At 35.8% G+C, this 19,448-nt stretch overlaps 1 protein-coding gene across 19 annotated transcripts in view; it reads right to left on the bottom strand.

The window, feature by feature from the left end:
• The window catches only part of PDLIM5 (PDZ and LIM domain 5), a 218,675-nt gene that overhangs the window by 58,245 nt on the left and 140,982 nt on the right, over positions 1-19,448 (bottom strand). For 13 of the 19 annotated variants that reach the window (XM_057309726.1, XM_057309736.1, XM_057309737.1 and 10 more), the window contains one exon: positions 22-138. The exons of 4 other annotated variants lie outside the window; for them this stretch is intronic. In XM_057309726.1, coding sequence (XP_057165709.1) covers positions 22-138 — 117 coding nt within the window. Of the gene's footprint in view, positions 1-21; positions 139-18,240; positions 19,364-19,448 lie in introns of those variants that run through there. 2 more of the 19 variants (XM_057309739.1, XM_044388072.3) reach the window with 1 other exon arrangement.

Below are 19,448 nucleotides of genomic sequence, written 5' to 3'. Positions count from 1 at the left end.
CCAGGAGGGAAAAAACTCTACCTAGAGAAAGTGGTTACTTTAGAAAGTGTGGCTACTTGGCCACCAATATGTAAAACCTGAGGAGTTGCAGGTGGGTGAGGTCCACTCTGAGGTAGGTCTTCCAGAGAACTGTCAAACCTAAGTTTTCAGAAGCAAAATAAACAAGGCAAAGGAAATATTAATGAAAAGTATAGACATTTGTCATCTATACAAGCTTTTATAAGTACACTGGTTCCTTTTGGGGAATACTCTAGTTTGTTTTTGTTTTTGTTTTTGTTTTAACTTCATATCTGCAGTAAGGTTAAAACCCAAACCAACACCCTCACCACCACCACATATTAGCTATTCACTCCCCCAATTTTTAAATTTTTAACATGACTACCTTCATGTGAGGGGAGAAAGGCGGATGGGAATTCTCACACACACAGTCCCAATACAAAAGACTGTATTTTGCATGCTTCAGGGAAGTTCGGCTCCAAGAAATTAATTCAGTTGCCCAATATCATACACCTAGTAAGAGTCACATGAAATTTGAACCAGGTCTGTCTGTACTATTTCCACTACATAATGCTTTCCAGCATCTTGTGGGGTAGCTGCCTGAATAGGGCACTGCAAGAAACCAACTAAAAACCTCCTCTCAAGGCAGAATGCCGTGTTTATAGATCTGAAATAATATGCATGTTGTTTATCTCTATGTAAACAAAGTATTTTATCCAGTGGCACAATAAATGTTTGCATGCAACTGTGTTGCTTCACTGTTTACTTTGCTTTTCTGGTGTCTGTACTATTTTTTCTTCTGAATGCCAGAATTAAATTTTAGAACTATCACCAGGAAAAAAAAGATGAAAAACTCAGTGTGAGGTTTGAAAGAAGAAAGCACCAAGTATAATGCTTTGGGAAAAAAATAAATAGGAGAAGTACAAAACTGCCTGTGGTTAAAAAAAAAAAAAAAAAAAAAGGCTGTGGATAAAATAAGAATATATCGGTCGTGTTATATTGATTTTCAAAATAGAAAATGTAACACTAAGATAAAGAAATAGAAAAGGAGAGGTTATAGTCCCATTTTTTTTATCTAGCATGGGTCATACCTTTACCAGAGCGTTGAAAAAATAAAAAAGACAACTTAAGAAAAATGTTAAACTTAAGACAACTTAAGAAAATGTTAAAAGAATAAGAACTGTAAGTCCTATAACAGGGGTCAGCAAACCATGACTATCAGGCCAAATTTAGCCCACCACTTGGTTTTGTATGGCCTATGAACTAAGAGTGGTTTTAAATGGTTTTTTAAAAATGAAAAGAAGAATATTATTTCATGACACATGAAAATCATACGAAATTCAAATTTCGGCCACCAAGTTTGTTTTGTTTTTTTTTAAAGATTCCATTTATTCATTTGACAGATATAGAGACAGCCAGCGAGAGAGGGAACACAAGCAGGGGGAGTGGGAGAGGAAGAAGCAGGCCTCCAGTGGAGGAGCCCGATGTGGGCTTGATCCCAGAACTCAAGGATCATGCCCTGAGCCGAAGGCAGACACCTGAGCCACCCAGGCGCCCCTCGGCCACCAAGTTTTAATAAACTATAAATAAAGTTTTATGGAACCCAGCCAGGTTTGTTCATTTACACATGTCTCTGGCTATTTTCACACTACATACAGAGGTCAATAGCTGTGACAGGCCATATAGCTCACAAAACCTAACATATTTACTATCTGGATCTTTACAAAAAAGTTTGCTGACCCCTGTCTAGAGAAAAACCTCTCTACACAGCTACCAGAGTACACTTTAAACAATACAAATCTGATCCTGTCTGTTGCTGGGACTTCAGTACTGCTTTAGAGACAACTGTGGTCCTGGGCTCCCCATTCTCTAGCTTTATCTTACAGAGCTCTTCTTTTTCTCCGGCTGGCTCCAGTCCAACTTGTTTTCCATCTCTTCCTGAAACAGGTCAAGCTTCTTCCCATCTCAAGATCTCTGCATAGTCTGCTACTTCTCACTTTTTATGCCTACTTCTCTACCACAACTTCACTGGGCTAATTCCTAAGTGTCCCTCAGTTTAAATGTCACCTCTTCAAGGAGGCCTACCCAGTTCCCCACATCACCTTAGGCTGCCCATGTCATATGGTTTCAAAGAACCCTGCATCTTTTATTTACAGAACTTATTTGTTATTAATGTAATCACATAGTTCATGTGGTTATTTGTTTAATTCTGGACTCCGTCACTAAGTTAGAAACTCCCTGAGGTCAGGGACTATTATGTTTAATGGTACAAATGAAGTGTAACAAAGTACTTACCACAAAGTAAACAATAAATATTTGTTGAATAAATGCATGAATGAAACTTGTTTTCAAATACAGAAGTCACTCACAATATACATATATTTCTTAGCAAATATTTGTAGCTTCTAGAGACTGGAGACTGTATTGCAGTTCAGGTGAAACAGGCACTATATTACTACCTAAGCAGGAAGAGGCACATGATCAACCTCTAAGAAATTACTAGACCTCCAAAAATGTCCTTTACAACATAAAGAATTATCAATATTCTAGAAAAAAGAAAATGTAGTTATAAAGAATTATCAATGTTTACATACTAATATACAACGAGGACAGGTAAGAAAAGGGAGTAAGCTGGACTTCAGTCTTCCAATACCTCTATGCACTGTGTTGGTTGGAATAAAGTTCACATAACTCATGAAATACCTTCTAAAGCCAGATTTCCAAGTTTCCAAACAAATGCACTTGGCAGGTTTCCCATGTCTTACACACACTGATTACCTATCCCTTTGCTTAGCCAACCTCTAAAAATATTAGACCTAAGGAAATCTTAAACTACTCTAATTCTGTCACTCCCTAATATTTATTCCTTTTAGGACTGGAAGAAGCTCTAATTAACAGCACCTCTGCAGCAGCCCAACTCTCTGCTTCATCTGTTACTTAAGTGAGTCTTCATTTCTTACCAGAGAGAGGTATGAAGACTTTATCCTTCCCAGATATGTCTGGAGAGCTGAGCTTGCAGTCTTTTGGCCTGTTTTTCTCAGGAAAAATGAGTAAAGAACTATTTGTGCATTATCTTTCTCAGCAATTGTGTCTTTCCATGCTTTCCGATGGGGACCCATGCTAGCAATCTGTCCAGGAAAGCAAGTGTGAGGTTGCCCATCTTACTAATGTACCATCCTGCAGGAACAGGGAATGGAACTCTCCTTCTATGCCCCAGGACTGACAACTGTCAAAAAGCAAGATCCTTATGCTTGTGGACTCCATCTCCTCCCTTTTTCTCAGGGGCTCAATTGATCTATCTCCTTTGCATTTTCTATTCTCCTCCACCGCATGCTTTGAGTCCCCATTCAAAAATACGATAGTATAGCTTCTCTAAAACAAACAAACAAACAAACAAACAAACAAAAACAAAAAAAACCAGAACAAAACAAAAAAAAAACAAAAATAACACCAACAAAACCGCCTTCCCCTTCTGTTTTTCTGTCCCCATTAACAGCCAAAGGGAATAAAAGGTTTTACTCTAGAAACATTGTCTCCATTTCCTCACCTGCCTGTCACTCTTCAACCAGCTCAAGTGGGCCTCATCCTCCAGCCTTGATAAAACCACATTTTTGCCAAGGTCACTAATGATCTCTTTGTGGCTAAATTTAACTGATAATTTGCATTCCTCGTTTTCTTTTTATTGTGGTAAAAAACATAACATAAAACTTACTATCTTAACCATTTTTAAGTGTACAGTTCTGTATTAAATATATTCACTGTTGTGAAACAGACCTCCAGAACTTTTTTATCTTGTAAATCTTAAATTACACCCATTCAGCAACTCCTCTTTTACCCCACCGCCCACCCCCCTGGTGACCATAGTATTTCTGTTCCATGAATTTTACTTCTCTAATACCTTGGTGAAATCATACAGTTTTTCTTTTTGAGTACATTCCTCATTTTACTTAGTTTTGGTATAAGACCCAGTTGACCACTCCTCTTCTCCTTAATCCTACACACTTGCCTGCTTTTAGTACTATTTTACTGGCTATTCTTTTTTTTTTTTTTTTTAAGATTTTATTTATTTATTTGACAGAGATAGAGACAGCCAGAGAGAGAGGGAACACAAGCAGGGGGAGTGGGAGAGGAAGAAGCAGGCTCATAGTGGATGAGCCTGTTGTGGGGCTCGATCCCATAACAACGGATCACGCCCTGAGCCGAAGGCAGACACTTAAGGACTGCGCCACCCAGGTGCCCTTACTGGCTATTCTTCATTGCAGGATGTGAAAGTTCTCCATCAGTAATACAATTTCAAAATGCTAATCTGGCTCATCCATATTGGAATTATATGTAAACTATGTAAGAATAAATTCATCACAAAGGCTAACCTTTAAAATATATGAAAAAGAATGCAGAAACTTTCTTTTGCAGCATAAAAACTTCAAGTTTCCAACTAAAAATTTCAATGTCTTACACACTCTCTTTATAAATATCATACAATAACCAAATAGAGTGACTTATTACATCCCCACATGGCAATGAGAAGAGAAATTCAATATCTTAAAATACATATTTTATACCAGGTAAAGGAGGAAAATGACAATTGCCCTTTGTATTTTCACCCTTCCACAAAGCAAACATTCACACAATAATACCGTTAAGCAGAAAATAGAATATACAAGGATCACACCTGCACTCTGTACTTTCAGGGTTCACTGGCATAGTAAAGCTATTTATTTTAGCCAAGGAAACTGCTAGTTGTCTGGAAAATGCAGTGTCTTCCACTGGCTTCCTGACAATAAAAATGGTGAGTGTGTTCACTTGTAACTAGGATGTCCCTTCTGGAAAATTAAATCAACTAAACTTCAGCTGGAAATTTCTGGCACTCTTAATCATAAGCCAAATTTATTAATTGACTTCAATAGCCTTTGTTTTTGTAGCAGCCTAAAAACATTATTTAAGCCTGCTAATTCTACATTACAGATGGCACCTTACAGAGAACTTAAAAATCAGCAAGTAGCGACATCCTTGCTTTTTACACATGGGGAAGCAGAAAGGACTGAATGTTAGATGTAAAAAGAAGATTATGAAATAAATGATCAAACATGAAAATACCACCCAAATGAGATTTACTTTTTGTGAGAGCAAAGATAAAGGACTGATTCAAATTACTTTTCTTGGAGGTTTCCACTTTACTGAAGCAAGGAAAAGAGGTAAAGAATAAAGGAGATCACTAAAGCAAATGGAACTTAGGTGTGTTAGAAGAAGAGTTTGCTCTTTATCGATACATATATTCCACTTTATTCACACCTTTCAAATTCTGCCTTAACTCTTACATATTTCTCTACTGTTGCCTTCCTTAATGGCCTATTAACGAATAATGCCCTGTCCTAACATTATATGAAGTTAGTTAACTCTACAGTATTCCTTGATCTTTTTAGAGAAAATTTTCTATCTATCTATCTATCCATCTATCTATCATCTATCTATGACAGAGAGGGAGAGTGCAAGCAGGGTGGAAGGGCAGAGAGAGAAGCAGACTTCCCACTGAGCAGGGAGCCCAACTCAAGGCTCCAGGACCTGGAGATCATGACCTGAGCCCAAGGCAGATGCGTAACCAACTAAGCCACCCAGGTGCCCCTAGAGAAATTTTTCTATAGGGTCTCAAGATAAGATAGGTAAAGATTGAGCATATATTATACTATATGTATTCTAAAAACCCAATATAATATAAAGATTTTAAGGGGTAACACCAACTTTAAAATCACTTGGAACAATCCCCTGATAAAAGCTTACATCCCTCAGCAACTGTTAAGGTACTAACCACTAACCATAGCCCTGCTTACTCTGCATCATCAATTTCTTCCTGATCACTCCTATTATTGATTTCAACTAGCTAGAAACAGCTTTCTCTATGGGGCAGAAACCTGCCATTCTGTAGTATTAATGTAATCCTAACATTATAAAAACAATTTATAAATGATAAACGTATTTCAGATTCAGAATAAAAAGATACATTATTTAATAAGTAGAACTGCATCAATCTGTTACCTGTTTGAAAATACACATGAATCTGTCTGAATGCCTACTATGCAACAGCCACACACCATGAGTCCTTGGAAAAGCCAGGTGTCTTGAGAATGCCACCAAAGCACCTCATGCTCCAGTGAGTATCCCACTAGCATTAGAGAACAAGAGCTAGGGGTCACACACTCTTCTAGTTAAATCTTCTGGATCATACGCCCTGAGCCCTCCCATTAATCACTGCATTCATTCATTCATTCAACGATGACATGTGGATTCCACTCCATGCCAGGCATCCTCACATATTCTACTGCCCACTTCAATTTCCTGCCCTCGTGGAGCTTACATTCTTGTGCCCACTTTCCTCTAACACACCATGAGGATCAATCCCATCATACTCTTCATCCATTTACCTGCCACAATCAGAAGAACAAACCCTTCAGGTCATCCATCATCTCCTGGATTCTTGTTTCTTTACTGTTTTCTGTATCTCCTAATCTGATCAATGTCCCATTCCCTCGGCCCTCCCAAATCCTCTGTTATTCCACTGTACCCTCTACTGATCTGTGCCTTCTGTGCAGTCCCTTCAAAAAGAGGTTCCTTTTCTCATACCTTGTTCGTTTATAAACTTGGAGATGGAGATAATGCCTTCCTCGATTATTGTTTCTAAGATCAGTCATCTTAGATCCTCCAAAATCTCAAGTCCCTCATGGCTCATGTCATCAGATTACACCACTCACTATCTACTCATCTCATTTTCTTGCCTCTACCTCACCCACTGCTTGCTTCAGGCCCTGAATCACTGTTTTCCTCTTTACCCCATCCCAACAATCATTCTTGATGACTTTGGTGTTGTCATGTTGAACCACTGAATAACCTGACTTCTAAATTCTTTGATTTCTTCACTTCAATGATAATTCCTCCAAGGCTAATAAGTCTCAGGCCTGGAACATCTCAGTCATGCATTCCAAAATTCATAAATTTTACTTTTTCATATATGAGAATAATACCTCTAAAATCTGGATGTTAAGCACCTTCTTTTTTTGTAATTCACTCACCCCTCATTCTATTAGCTTTTTTATTGAACTGAACTGACCTTTACCAATTTCACTGACTCTTAACAACTCAATTAATTCTTACCAAATTCACTGATTCTTATCACTATTTCATTATTCATCAACCCCTACCCCTCCATTGTCAGCACTTCCCCTAAAATGCAAACCCATCCAATTCCTCCCCTCTCCATTAGTGCCCCCTTGGCCTAACTTCCTATCATCTCTTGCCTGAACTAAGGGAATACACATAACTAGTCTCCTGTGTTCATTATTTCTCCCTATCAATTTCACATAGTATTCAGAGGAATCTTTTAAAAATATACATCAGATATTACTCTCCTGATTAAAAGGCTGTACTGGGCTTTCCAATTCATTGGGATAAGAATCTAAATCCCTTAACACAACTTACAAGGCAAAACATGATCTGACCCTGACTACTTCACTCAATCTCTTATCACTCTCTCCTTTATTTACTATGCTCCAGTCATAGTGGACTTCTCTCAGTTCCTTAAACACACCAAGCTGAATAGTACCTCAGGGCCTTTGCACTTGCTATTCCCTCTGCCTAGAGAGCCTATCTTCTGTATAAGTGTATGGTTAACTGCTTCAGGTCATTCATGTTTCAGCTCAAATGTCTTCTTTTTCCCTAAGTAGTGTCTAATGACTTCACTCCTCCTCTCCCCCCATTATACTCATATTATCCTATATTATTTCTTCATAGAATAACATAATAATATAAAACTATACTATTTGCTTTTTTATCGCACGTCTGCTCCACTGGACTGTAAATCCATGACAGAACCTTGCCTCTGCATCTACAACAGCGAGTAGCACACGACAAGTACTTCATAAGCAATTGCTGGACTTATTTAGTGTGTGTGTGCGTGTATAATAAACACAAGCGGGGATCACTAAAGTATGAGACTAAGGGAGAATGTTTGGGGAAGAAGAAAACATAGCTATGGATTTAGGTCAAGGAACTAGCCTCTGTTATCAGCTGATAACAATTGCTCATATAAATGCTTCTGACCCAGACACTAACTGTCCCATGATTTTTCAGTTGATTTTCCTGGGATTACCTACATAATTGTCAGACATTAATGCCAAGGACTAATTATAATAGCCAGGTGAGATTTTACAAGTATAGAATCAAACAATTGCTTGCCTTACAATTTTAAGAGTCATATGACATGACTAACTTATATTAGGGTTTACTTTTTTCTAAAATCCCTAATTTTTTTTAATATTTATTTTTGCTAACTTTATCCACCCCTACCACCAAATATGTCCCAGAAGAACAAAATTATTTGACCCAAACTACACACAACCATATTAAATTTCTTTTTTTTCCCCTACTACATTCGGTCCATCTTCCTAGACTCGTAATATATGTTAAATGATGATCTGGCTATGGAACATGTATGCCATCCCTTCCCACTTGAGGATAGCCACAAATTTAGGAAGCAAGCTGTAGATGCCCTCATCCAAGTCACTAACTGATCTTTTAAAACAATATCCTTTGTTCAACTCCTTCAACTTACCATGAATCTAAAAATTTGATAATCATTAACCTCATTTCATTATTAAATTCAAATTCAGTGGGATCTTAAGAGCCTTTCTTTGAGGAATTGTTAAAATTAACATTTTCCCCAATCTACCAAAAATGTGTTAAACTGGGTGTGATTTGTTTCTTGAGAACTTAATTCTGGGTCTTGGCAATTCTGTCCTTTTCTCAGTGCTCACTGGGCAAGGCTTTAAAAATGCCTTCTAGATTTTTTTCCAAGTGACCTCAAGTTCAAACTAGTTTACAGTTTAGAAGTTTTTTCTTCTTTCAAACTCAGTAGTACATTTACCCATTCCAAGTCTTCTATTTTCTTTCTCATTCTCCACAATTTTTTTTGATGCATATAGTGTTACTTACCAAATCTCATCTGTAAGGTCTCTAAATATTGGGTTATAAATCATTGAGAAAAAAAGACTACTGAGAGCTCATCTAGAATCCCTTTCTGTCTGGGACTTTAATTCCCTCCAGAATGTAAACCAATCAACCAAAACTTTTATTTATCTGTGGGTTTGGGTGATCTTTGTTTGCTTGTTTGTATCTTTCGACAATGAAATATAATTATTATTTGTTATTATTTGTTGATTTATACTAACCCCTGACATCACTTTTTAAATCTTTTGAATTAATGTTGTCTGGTCGTTTTATTTTTCATATTTAAATGTGTGTGTGTGTGAAGGTACATTTTCTTAACATGCACATGGTACTGTTTCAATATCCCTGCTAAGAGATTTGCTCATTTAATAAAAGATATTTGATGCCATTGCAGTAAGCAAAGGATAAATTTGAGTCCACCAAGTTTGTTTAAAATTGTTACTTTTCATTAAAATCTTTCAGAGACTTACTCTAAAATATTTTATCTTATGAATTACTAGGATATTGGGACAAAGAATAAAGTATGTGAAAAGACAAAATAAATATGTACCTCTAAACCAAAAATTGCATAGATTTTAACCTAGCTTTAACATACTCTATTCAAAGAAATAAGTACAGACTCTTCCAGAATAATTAATTAGGTGCAACTGGGAGATGAACACCTCTCGCAAAGTTGGTCACAGAAGCAGCATTCAAAGTATACCGTTAATAGCCATAAAAATAGAGAAAAATAAAAGGAGAGACATAGACGGTTGAGTCTGCTTTTAAGATTAACCTAATTTGAAGAGAGTTCTTTAATTTGACTAAGAAATGGAAAATTGAGATGCCTAAACATCCATATCTGTCATGTTTTATATATTATGAAATACATTACTTCAATTTTCTTTTATAAAATCATACTATCATAATAAATACACCTTCACATAACATAAAGGTAGAAAAACTTGGTCTTCTGAAACTTTCAGTGTGACTAAAATACGTAAAATTGAATAGTGACAAAGGATAGAAAATTAAGCCTTCCATCATGGATGAAGACTGCCTATAACCAATGCTCTTCATTAAGTTGTGACATCTTTTGAAATTAAAAAATTAATTACAAGAGGAGTCTTCAATAATACTGACTTTTAGTCAAGAAGATAAGTTCCTTTTACTTTCTGGTTTAATTCAATAAAATAATTTCAATATAATTTACCTCCCTAAGGGTGAAACAGAAAGAATTTATCCAAATAGTACTGTAAGAGAAGTGCTGGTGGTCTGATAAAACTTCTAAGGAACTTAATGCATTCAATTCTCTCCAGAATGTAAATAAACGAAAACTTCTTCAGTATTTACCTCTGGATTTGGATGATTTTTGTTTGCTTGTTTATATCTTTCAACAACGAGCATACTGACCATGAAAGTCAATTTCTGTGTATTACAAATACTGATTTTTATTCTTAAAAGATATTTTATAAGCAATAATCTTCCCAGATTAATTTGGGAAAATTAAACAAGTATTTCCATAGTTAAATAAACTAATGAACAATTTTTGTGTGAAAATACATAGAGTAGATAAGAACTATGTTTCTGGCTTCAAGGATTTCAAAGTACTATTCTCACAAGGAACTGAAGTGTAGTAATTACTTATGTTCAATAGATGGCGATCTTTACATTACACAGAGGTCACCAAATCAATATTTGCACAGGACAGTATAATCCACCAGTAAAAAATGAAAAGAGTAAATTACAAATGTTTCATATGTTACAATAGACAAAAATTAGTGCTTGGTTACATATCCATTTTTTGGACCTATGGACTTTTTTCTAGGTTGATGAACGTACTCTGCAGTAATGATGGTGACAGGTAAGAGATTCTATCTGGCTATTATTTTTATTTTTTAAAATTAGGCTCTGTTGTGGAAGCCTTTGTGTTGTGTATTTTTGAGCAAATCCACTCGTTCCTACACTTCATAAAAGTATGTGAGAATATGAGACTAGGGAATGATTCCTGATTTCTTTGCATGGCTTATGAAGAATAATAGTTTTAGGTGATTTACTCAAATGACATGTGTCTTTAAAAGGATAAACAACAGGAGTCCAGTATATTTGTGAAATAGCAATTGAAGGAAGACAGGCGCAGGTCAGCAAACTGTTTCTGCAGTAAACTATTTTATGCGGGTTACAGGACCATTTGTGAACAAACTAAAATTATTTTACAAACCTGCTATAAAAAGGATATGCTTGGAAATATTTATGAAATTTCTGCTTTCTAAATTTTCAATGAATGTACAAAGATGATAGTTTCTATTCAAAAAGTAACTTAAGATTTGCTTTGGCAACCTTCAGCTAGAAAGCATGTGGACATTACTTAGTGCTATGGGACAGCCCATAGAGGATTTTTCCCCATCGTACTGTTTTATAGCTTTGTGTAATGTAACTGGTGACTAGAGTTTGAACTATTTTCCTAACAAAGGGAGAGGCAGTTACTCCTCCTTTGAGGGATATTTTAAGTCTTTGAAAATTAAAATCCCTATCATTCATTATTCTTAACCATAATATATGAAAAATCAGACCCTATCATTACTTGAACAAGAGAGATAAAAGACTGATAAAATATGTTTTGATCATAATTTTATACATCTTTTTGCTAACTAAAACGCTATTTTTTACTTATTCATATAGACCTCTGTAAGTATGAAAATTTTAAAACTGTTTATTTAATAAATATTTTACTTTATAGTAGAAACTGAAAAGATGGTGAAATCAAGAAAATCACCCTTTAAATTAAGATAAATTGTATGGTGCCTGACACAATGATGCACTTTATATAATTTTTTTTAAAGTTGTCTTTCAATGAAATTTCCTTTTTTTATTTTTAATTTATTTGAGAAAGAGAGGAGAACAAGCAGGGGGAGGGGCAGAGGGAGAAGACGGCTCCCCGCTGAGCAGGTAGGCCAACACCCTAGGATCAGGACCTGAGCTGAAGGCAGTCTCTTAACTGAGCTACCCAGGCGCCCCTCAATAAAATCTCCTACAGCCTCCCTCTAGGCTCTCCTAGAGCCTCTCTCTACTCTGGTAAGTCACATATTATTATTAGCTTGCCATTGTTAATAATATAGCTGTTGATTTTTTTCGGTCAATGTTGCAGACTAGACTCTTAACTTCAAACTTCATTTCCTTAGGAATGATAAAATTATTTCTATTGGTTTTTCCAATCAGAGTACTAAGCATTTCATACATCCATTTCTAAAATTAGTCAGGTATTGTCATATCACAGGAGTCACTAAGTTATTCATGTTGAAACAGATAAAAAACACAAAGGAAGATGGATTAAGAAACAAATTTTTCATTTAATTTTAAAAAGTGTCTTCCACAACCATTTAACAAACAGATAATGCTAGAGGGAAAGCATCAACACTTTTGCCAATTAGGTTGCCAATGCACAATTCTCCTTTGAAGCAACTTAGGTATGGTTCCACTTTACCTAGAGTACAAATATTAATGTCTTGATTTTTATAAAACTTGACATATTGAATTTATATTCAATTAGAAGTTATGTTTACCACACCGTTAACAATTTCCCTAAAATTCAACAACTAAGCAATTGGAGAAATATACATTTATATGCAATTAAAAACCATTAGTTGGTGCTAATGATATAGGAAAGACATTAGGGGTTCAAAGCCGAAGGCCAAGAAAGAATTCTTGAGACGTCTTTGGTGCAAAAAGGTGATTTTATTAAAGCATGGGGACAGGACCCGTGGGCAGAAAGAGCTGCAATGGGGTCACAAGGAGTGGCCCATTATATAGTTTGAGCTTGGAAGGGGGTCAGGGATAGTGTAAGTCTCTAAGGAATTGTGGAAGCAAGGTTTCCAGAACCTTGAGAGGGCTAGCTATTGTTGAGAAAAGGTCATTTATTACTGTCTAATAAAACCTTAGTCATGAGACCCTTCAGATGTATATCAGTGGGCCATATGCTTGGGGGATGATTGCCAACATGTATCTTGGGGTAGAGAGAAAGGGAATTTCTAGAGAATTTTTATATGCTAAAGTAGACTTACAGGATCCTGATTGGGGGGGGGGGGGACATCGTCAGGCTAGGACTGCCTTTTGCTCTTAGCAAAGTATTAACATTGAGGCAGTTGAGTCCCTAGAGGAATGTCACTCTGCCTGTTTCAAGGACTTGTCCATAGGCTACAGGTAGTAAGGAAATTTAATTAATTTTTTCTTCTGCCTTTGTTTCCCATATCATTAACTAGTGCCAACTATGGTGAGGATACCAAAACTCTTGTGTTCAAAGAGCTTAAACTCTAGTTAGGGATACAGGGCATGGAGACAAACACCTATTATCCAAAATAGAAAAAGAGGCACCACAACAGAGATAACAACAATCCTTCTAACTGGGTCCAAGTCAGTGAGTCTCCTTAAGAATAACTTTTTTTTAGATACTTATCTGTCAAATTGATATTAGTACATAAAGGCCACTGGAATATATTATGGACTGAATGGTTTCCCCCCAAAATTCATATGTTGAAGCCGTAATCCTTCAGTGTGACAGTATCCTGATACAAGGCCTATAAGAAGGTAATTCAAGTTAAACGAGGTCATAACAGTGAGGCCCTAATATGAGAAGATTGGTATTGTTTTAGAAAGAGGAGACATCAGAGCTCTCTCTTTGTGTGTCCACAGAGGAAAGGCCATGTAAGGACACACTGAGAAGGTGGTCATCTGCAAGCCAGACAGAAAAGACTTAACCAGAAATCTACCCTCATAGCACCTTGGTCTTGGACTTTTAACTTCTATAACTGTTAGAAAATAAAATTTCTGTCATTTAAGTTACCTAGTCTGTGGTATCTAGATGGCAGCCTGAGCTGACTAATTAGTATATTTCTAATTTAAGAATTAGTTCACCAGAGATGAACCTTACAGTCCTAACAGCTACTTTCAAATTATATTTGTATGTTTTTTATATTTGTATACTTATGTATTTATTGTATTTATATATACATTTATATTAAATGCCCATTTATGTATTGAATGTACAAATCTTGACTTACACAGTTACAGTTGCATCCAGAAAAGAGTATGCCTGTTAGAATGCCTTTTCCTACCAATTTATATTATTATACTAAGACTCTTGGCTTCAAAGAGCTCATACTCTAGTTGAAGATTTATGGCATACAGACAAAGATCTACAATACACATTAGGAAAGGAGTGGTAGAAATTATATAGTATATACTTCAGAAGTAAGATTATTGCCACTGTGGAGGGTGGGGGTAGCACACTGTGGGTGAATCTGTGTGGTTGGAATTGTAGGAAGGAAGAAGAAAATCTTGGAAGAGGGAGGATTTGCCCTCAGCCCAGTCATTCTCACTGGCACACCATGGACATTTGGGGCAGGATCACACTGCATTTTGTGAAATTATTCAGAGCATTACAAGACGTTTAGCATCCTTAGCCCCCAGCTAACATCTCCTGGCCTTGTAAGATCTGTATTATCCCCTTACATATTTCCAAAGGCTACTCAGCAACATCTCCCCCAAGAGAAAACAGAAAGTAAACTTTAATGGATGTGAAGAAAAAAGCAGATGCGTTCAAATAAATTGTATTAAATGACTGAGTAAATGGCTAATATGGCTTATTCTAAAATGCTTCATATGGAAAATTATAACATACAAAATAATATTTTATTAAGTGCTGCTTGCCAGTTACAAGAGTTTATTACATTTATTCAGAGTTCATCCTAATTTTCCACTTTGAAGTTTTCATTGATCCACTTATATAGCCTTGACTACATCTGATTTCTAAATTGCTTTACCAATTCATTACTCCCAGAATGCCTCTGATGCAATCACCTAATAAACATCCTTTACTCAAGGCAAAGAAAAGTAATGTATCCTCTTTTTGACTTCCATACACCTTGCAGGCTGCCCTCACCTGATCTTTCATTTTAATGGTTTCCCTAAATGCTGTTTGTGATCTGGGTTGAAAATTCAAGGAGAAGGCATCAGAAGTGACAAAGACGTAGAGAATGAAGGGAAGATGAGGAAATGAGAAAAACCCACACCACTGAGGTCCAAGCTGGGTTCTCCAAGAGCTAGAATGACCCTCCCGGGTTATCCCTACCTGGGCTAAAATGGTCAGGCTTTTCACTTCAGCCCCACACCTCTCCAGTCGGCTCATGAAGCTGTGGCTTTGGAGGAAGGGTGCCTGCTGCTGAGGTGACATGTGAAGGGGCTGATCCCTGAAGGCGATCTGCCCCCTACACACACACACACACACACACACACACCTCAACAGTGGTATCGAGTCCTCCACTGAGGTGATATCTGGAAAGGCTTCACAGTGTCCACCACTGATTCTAACTTCCTTATTTTAAAGAAGTAGGAAATTCAGGGGCAGAAACTTGTGAGTTACAAATCTGAGTCTCAAACTCAGAATTTATTATTCCTTGCTTACTATTCTGTAGTAATGATGTCTACTTTGGAAAGAATGAGCAAGGAAATATTTACTTGGTTTAAGCAATTTTCTTGAATGGGACAAACAAAAAGGAATGAGTTCAAATAATTCTTGATACGTTTTTATAGACAGAACTGAATTGTCAAAGTCATCCCTAAATTATGAATAAGGCATAATATGTCCTATTTCTACACATTGGAAGTGTTGTTTTTGAATTTTTTAAAAAATATTTTATTTATTTATTTGACAGAGAGAGAGTCAGCCAGCAAGAGAGGGAACACGAGCAGGGGCAGTGGGAGAGGAAGAAGCAGGCTCCAAGCGGAGCAGAGAGCCCAATGCGGGGCCTGCTCCCAGGACCTTGGGATCACAACCTGAGCCGAAGGCAGACGCTTTACTACTGAGCCACCCAGGCGCCCCTGTTTTTTGAATGTTTTTATGTGTGTTTTATAGGGCATTCTGATTCCTACAAATGCATTACCAACACATACTATAATAATGCCTTCTGTTCATAAGTCTTCATTGGGTCTAATGGGGAAAGCATTAAACTGGTAACTGTGCCCCGAGCAATACTAAGTAGATGAATGTACTTTATTTAGCTTTGATAAAATTTTGATAAACCTTCTTGGTTCTTTATTTTTATATTTTCTTGAAAGTGGTTAGATATAAGACAACTTCCCATTCAAAATGTTGTGGATAATATGGGGAATATAAGTCATAGGTGTACGTATTATATTTTTATATCATGCTTCCCGTCACATACCGTATTTTGGCTACACTGTCCTTTCTGTTCTGTGTACTTGCCACACTCCTTTTCACCTCAGGATTTCCACAATTGTTTCTTTTGTCTTGAACAGTGACTCAAAATCATCACATGGCTGACTCTTTTTTTGTCTCTCAGGTGATGGCATTAAGGTTATCTCCTTAGAGGTCCACGCGACCTAAGTAATCCCTCCATGTGTAGGCCAAATTTCCTTCATACTAATTTATTATCTTAGTAACACAATTATCTCAGATCACCTTGTTTATATATTTATCTGCTCCTCATTATTTAACCCCTAGTACATATCTGTGCTTGGCATTTAAGTAATTATTTCGTGTGAAATAACTCAGGCAATAAATGAATATTTGTGACTTATAGGATTTTAAATACACATCAGAGATGCAAAATATTATGAAATTTTTCATCTGGGGAAATCAATTCACCCAAATTTCTGAATAAATCTGAATAAAACAGGAGACAGTTACTCTCTTAATATCACAATTTTTATTAAATAAGCTCTCTACAATATTTTTATCTGACTCTTCCTAAAGGGCATCCTAAAGGGTATAAGGATGTACAAAATGAGTGTGATTCTGTTTCCATAAATAATATATTTTTCAAGGTAACAAAAATATTAACTTTGTGGGAGACATTCCATCTTCTAATTGGCAAAACCTTGTAAAAATGTTGAAAATTCTTAACTTTCAAATTCTACATTAAAAACAAGACTATAATAAAGAAAGTCTGTATAAGAGAGACAAACAAAAACAAGCTATAAATTAGGTCACTAGACTTACAATAATATTTTTGCAAGGAGCTTTTACAATATTTGGCTAGCTTTTAAGCTAGGAATATAAGATGTCCCAGAAGATTAATTGAACACAGGAATTCAACCTCTGACAGGGTCAAATGGAATGTCTTTTGTGATCCAGGCTGAACATTTATACTCATATACAGATCATTCTACTTATCTAACTGTATGCTTTCAATGATATTAAATACTTCATTTTTAATCAGGGAAGTATTACATTCTTATTTTCAACTGTATTTATTTCAAGTTATAAAGTTCTATACATGTTCACTTGTCTTTATTAGGGAGAAATTCTTTATTTACCTAAAACTCTCATTCTAGTAGCTCTCTCTCAACTACATAGTTACTCTAGAAATTTGGTGCTTGGTGGGAAATAACCTTGTTTACTCTACCCCACCATATATTTTCAAGAGAATTTGATTCCATGTACTTTCAAATATCATCTTTTGAGATGAATGAGAATTATTAGGTATAGGAAAGCCTGATCTAAGAAAGCATATTTTCTTATAGAGGCCAGAGACACAGTAGTAATGGATTGATGTCAGGATCATAACACCACAAACAGTATCTGATACAGTAAAAGAAAGACATCTTACTAAATTATGAAGTATAGTGGAAATGAGCATAGATAAATCCTAGATTTTTAAATACATTTTGTGTACAAAATTTTAGATAGTAATCAATCATTAACTGAAATTAATGTTTAGTTTCTCCAAATTACCAAGTAGTTGTCCTAGTCTATGGTGACATCGAAGTGGAAAAAACATGGAAAAATAAAAATGCTTTGAATGGGAGCACGTGGCTGGCTCAGTCAGTACAGCATGTGACGCTTGATCTCAGGGTTACGAGTCTGAACCCCACATTGGGTGTAGAGCTCACTTATAAAAAAAATAATATAAAATAAAAATTTAAATGCCTTTAATACAGGCAAAATCCCCCCAATAGTCATTTTCCACAAAGACTAATGCTATGTTGTGCTATAGTCTAACTAATTTTCTATGTTACTCATATAAGGTATTATGTTAAATAACATGACAATTCAGAAAAAAAAAAAAAAAAGAAAAAACAAATATGGGCCTTTGTCATACTCCACACTCATTTTAGCAGCCTCACAAAATTAAAAATGTTTTCCAAATGAAATGTCAAGAGAATTATTTATTTTATCCAAGTGATAGTGTAACAAGTCTTAAATGGCACCGTTACTAGTTTCAGGGAAACAGAAAACAATTACAAAACTAAGTTAAAGGCAACTTTATTACAGTACTTTTCCAAACTTCAAAATGCATTCATTATTGAATTTAGAACTAATATATAATACATTATATTACAAAACAGAAAGCAATCTGGTCGGATATTAGCTTGCATGTATTGCCCAAAATATAGTTTCCTAGGAACAGCAGCAACACACAATAGTTTATATCACTAAGTAAAATATTTCTGATGTCACATAAAGAATCATTTATAATTTGTTTTATGTTCACTTAAAAACAAAGCAAAGTTATCTTTTCTGTTTCTTACTAGTTAATGCCTAGAAGTTGTTTATAACCTAAAAACATCCACCGGTTTGGAAATATTTCCTTCGGTAGAAAATAGGATTTTTGAAGCTAACCAAACTAAAAGAACACTCAATTTCCCCATGGCAAATAGGGGCAGAATTCTCTTCTTTCCTTTTTTTAGGAGCCAAATCTGGGCCTCCTTCTCTTCATAGCCATCTTGAAATAGTATCTGCTTTAGAAAATACCCAAATCTATAATTAACTCTATTCTAATAAAGTCTCCTCTGTTTTATCTTGCCTCCTCGTATTTGCTTACTTAGGGTAACTTACAACCCACTTTGAACATTATGTAATAATGAATTTAAAAGTAATTTTGGGAAATATAATAACATTAAGGATGTATTTTCCAAATTAGATGAGGATATTATTTGCTATCTACCTCTGCTTCACACAACCAACCAAATTCAACTTACAAACAGAGTTCCTTTTCCGACGTCACTACCTTAATAACAATGGAAACAGACATAAAACCACCGAATAGATCGGAGTTCCTTAATTTGCTCTCTTGGTTTAATATTTGTGAGCTACCAACTAGCACAAAACAAGTTCATCTTCCTCTTTTTTACAACAGGAAATGATCAGAAAAGTATAGAAAAGATTCTATTTTTTTCGTAAGGCAAATTTAATACAGATTTTGCTATGAGGTTGGAAAAAAGAAAAAGTGAATGAAAAGGTATGTGCTGGCTGCTTGGGGGGGCAAGACTCATAAATCACTGTACGTTAAGAGCACGTGCTGAAACTTCATGGTGCCAGTCACGTAATTTTGTGTATTTGGGACTAAAGACGTGAAGGGGTATCTTTTCCCTGTGGAAATAAAAAAACAAGAAAAGAAAAGAAAAGAAAAGTGATAGAAGAGTCATAAGAAAGAGAAAGAAAAGGTTTCTACGCT

This window comes from Ursus arctos, unplaced genomic scaffold (assembly GCF_023065955.2).
Source record: "Ursus arctos isolate Adak ecotype North America unplaced genomic scaffold, UrsArc2.0 scaffold_9, whole genome shotgun sequence".
Taxonomy (NCBI): domain Eukaryota; kingdom Metazoa; phylum Chordata; class Mammalia; order Carnivora; family Ursidae; genus Ursus; species Ursus arctos.
The sequence above is the reverse complement of the archived record's forward strand: the minus strand, read 5'-3'. Positions and strand labels throughout refer to the sequence as shown.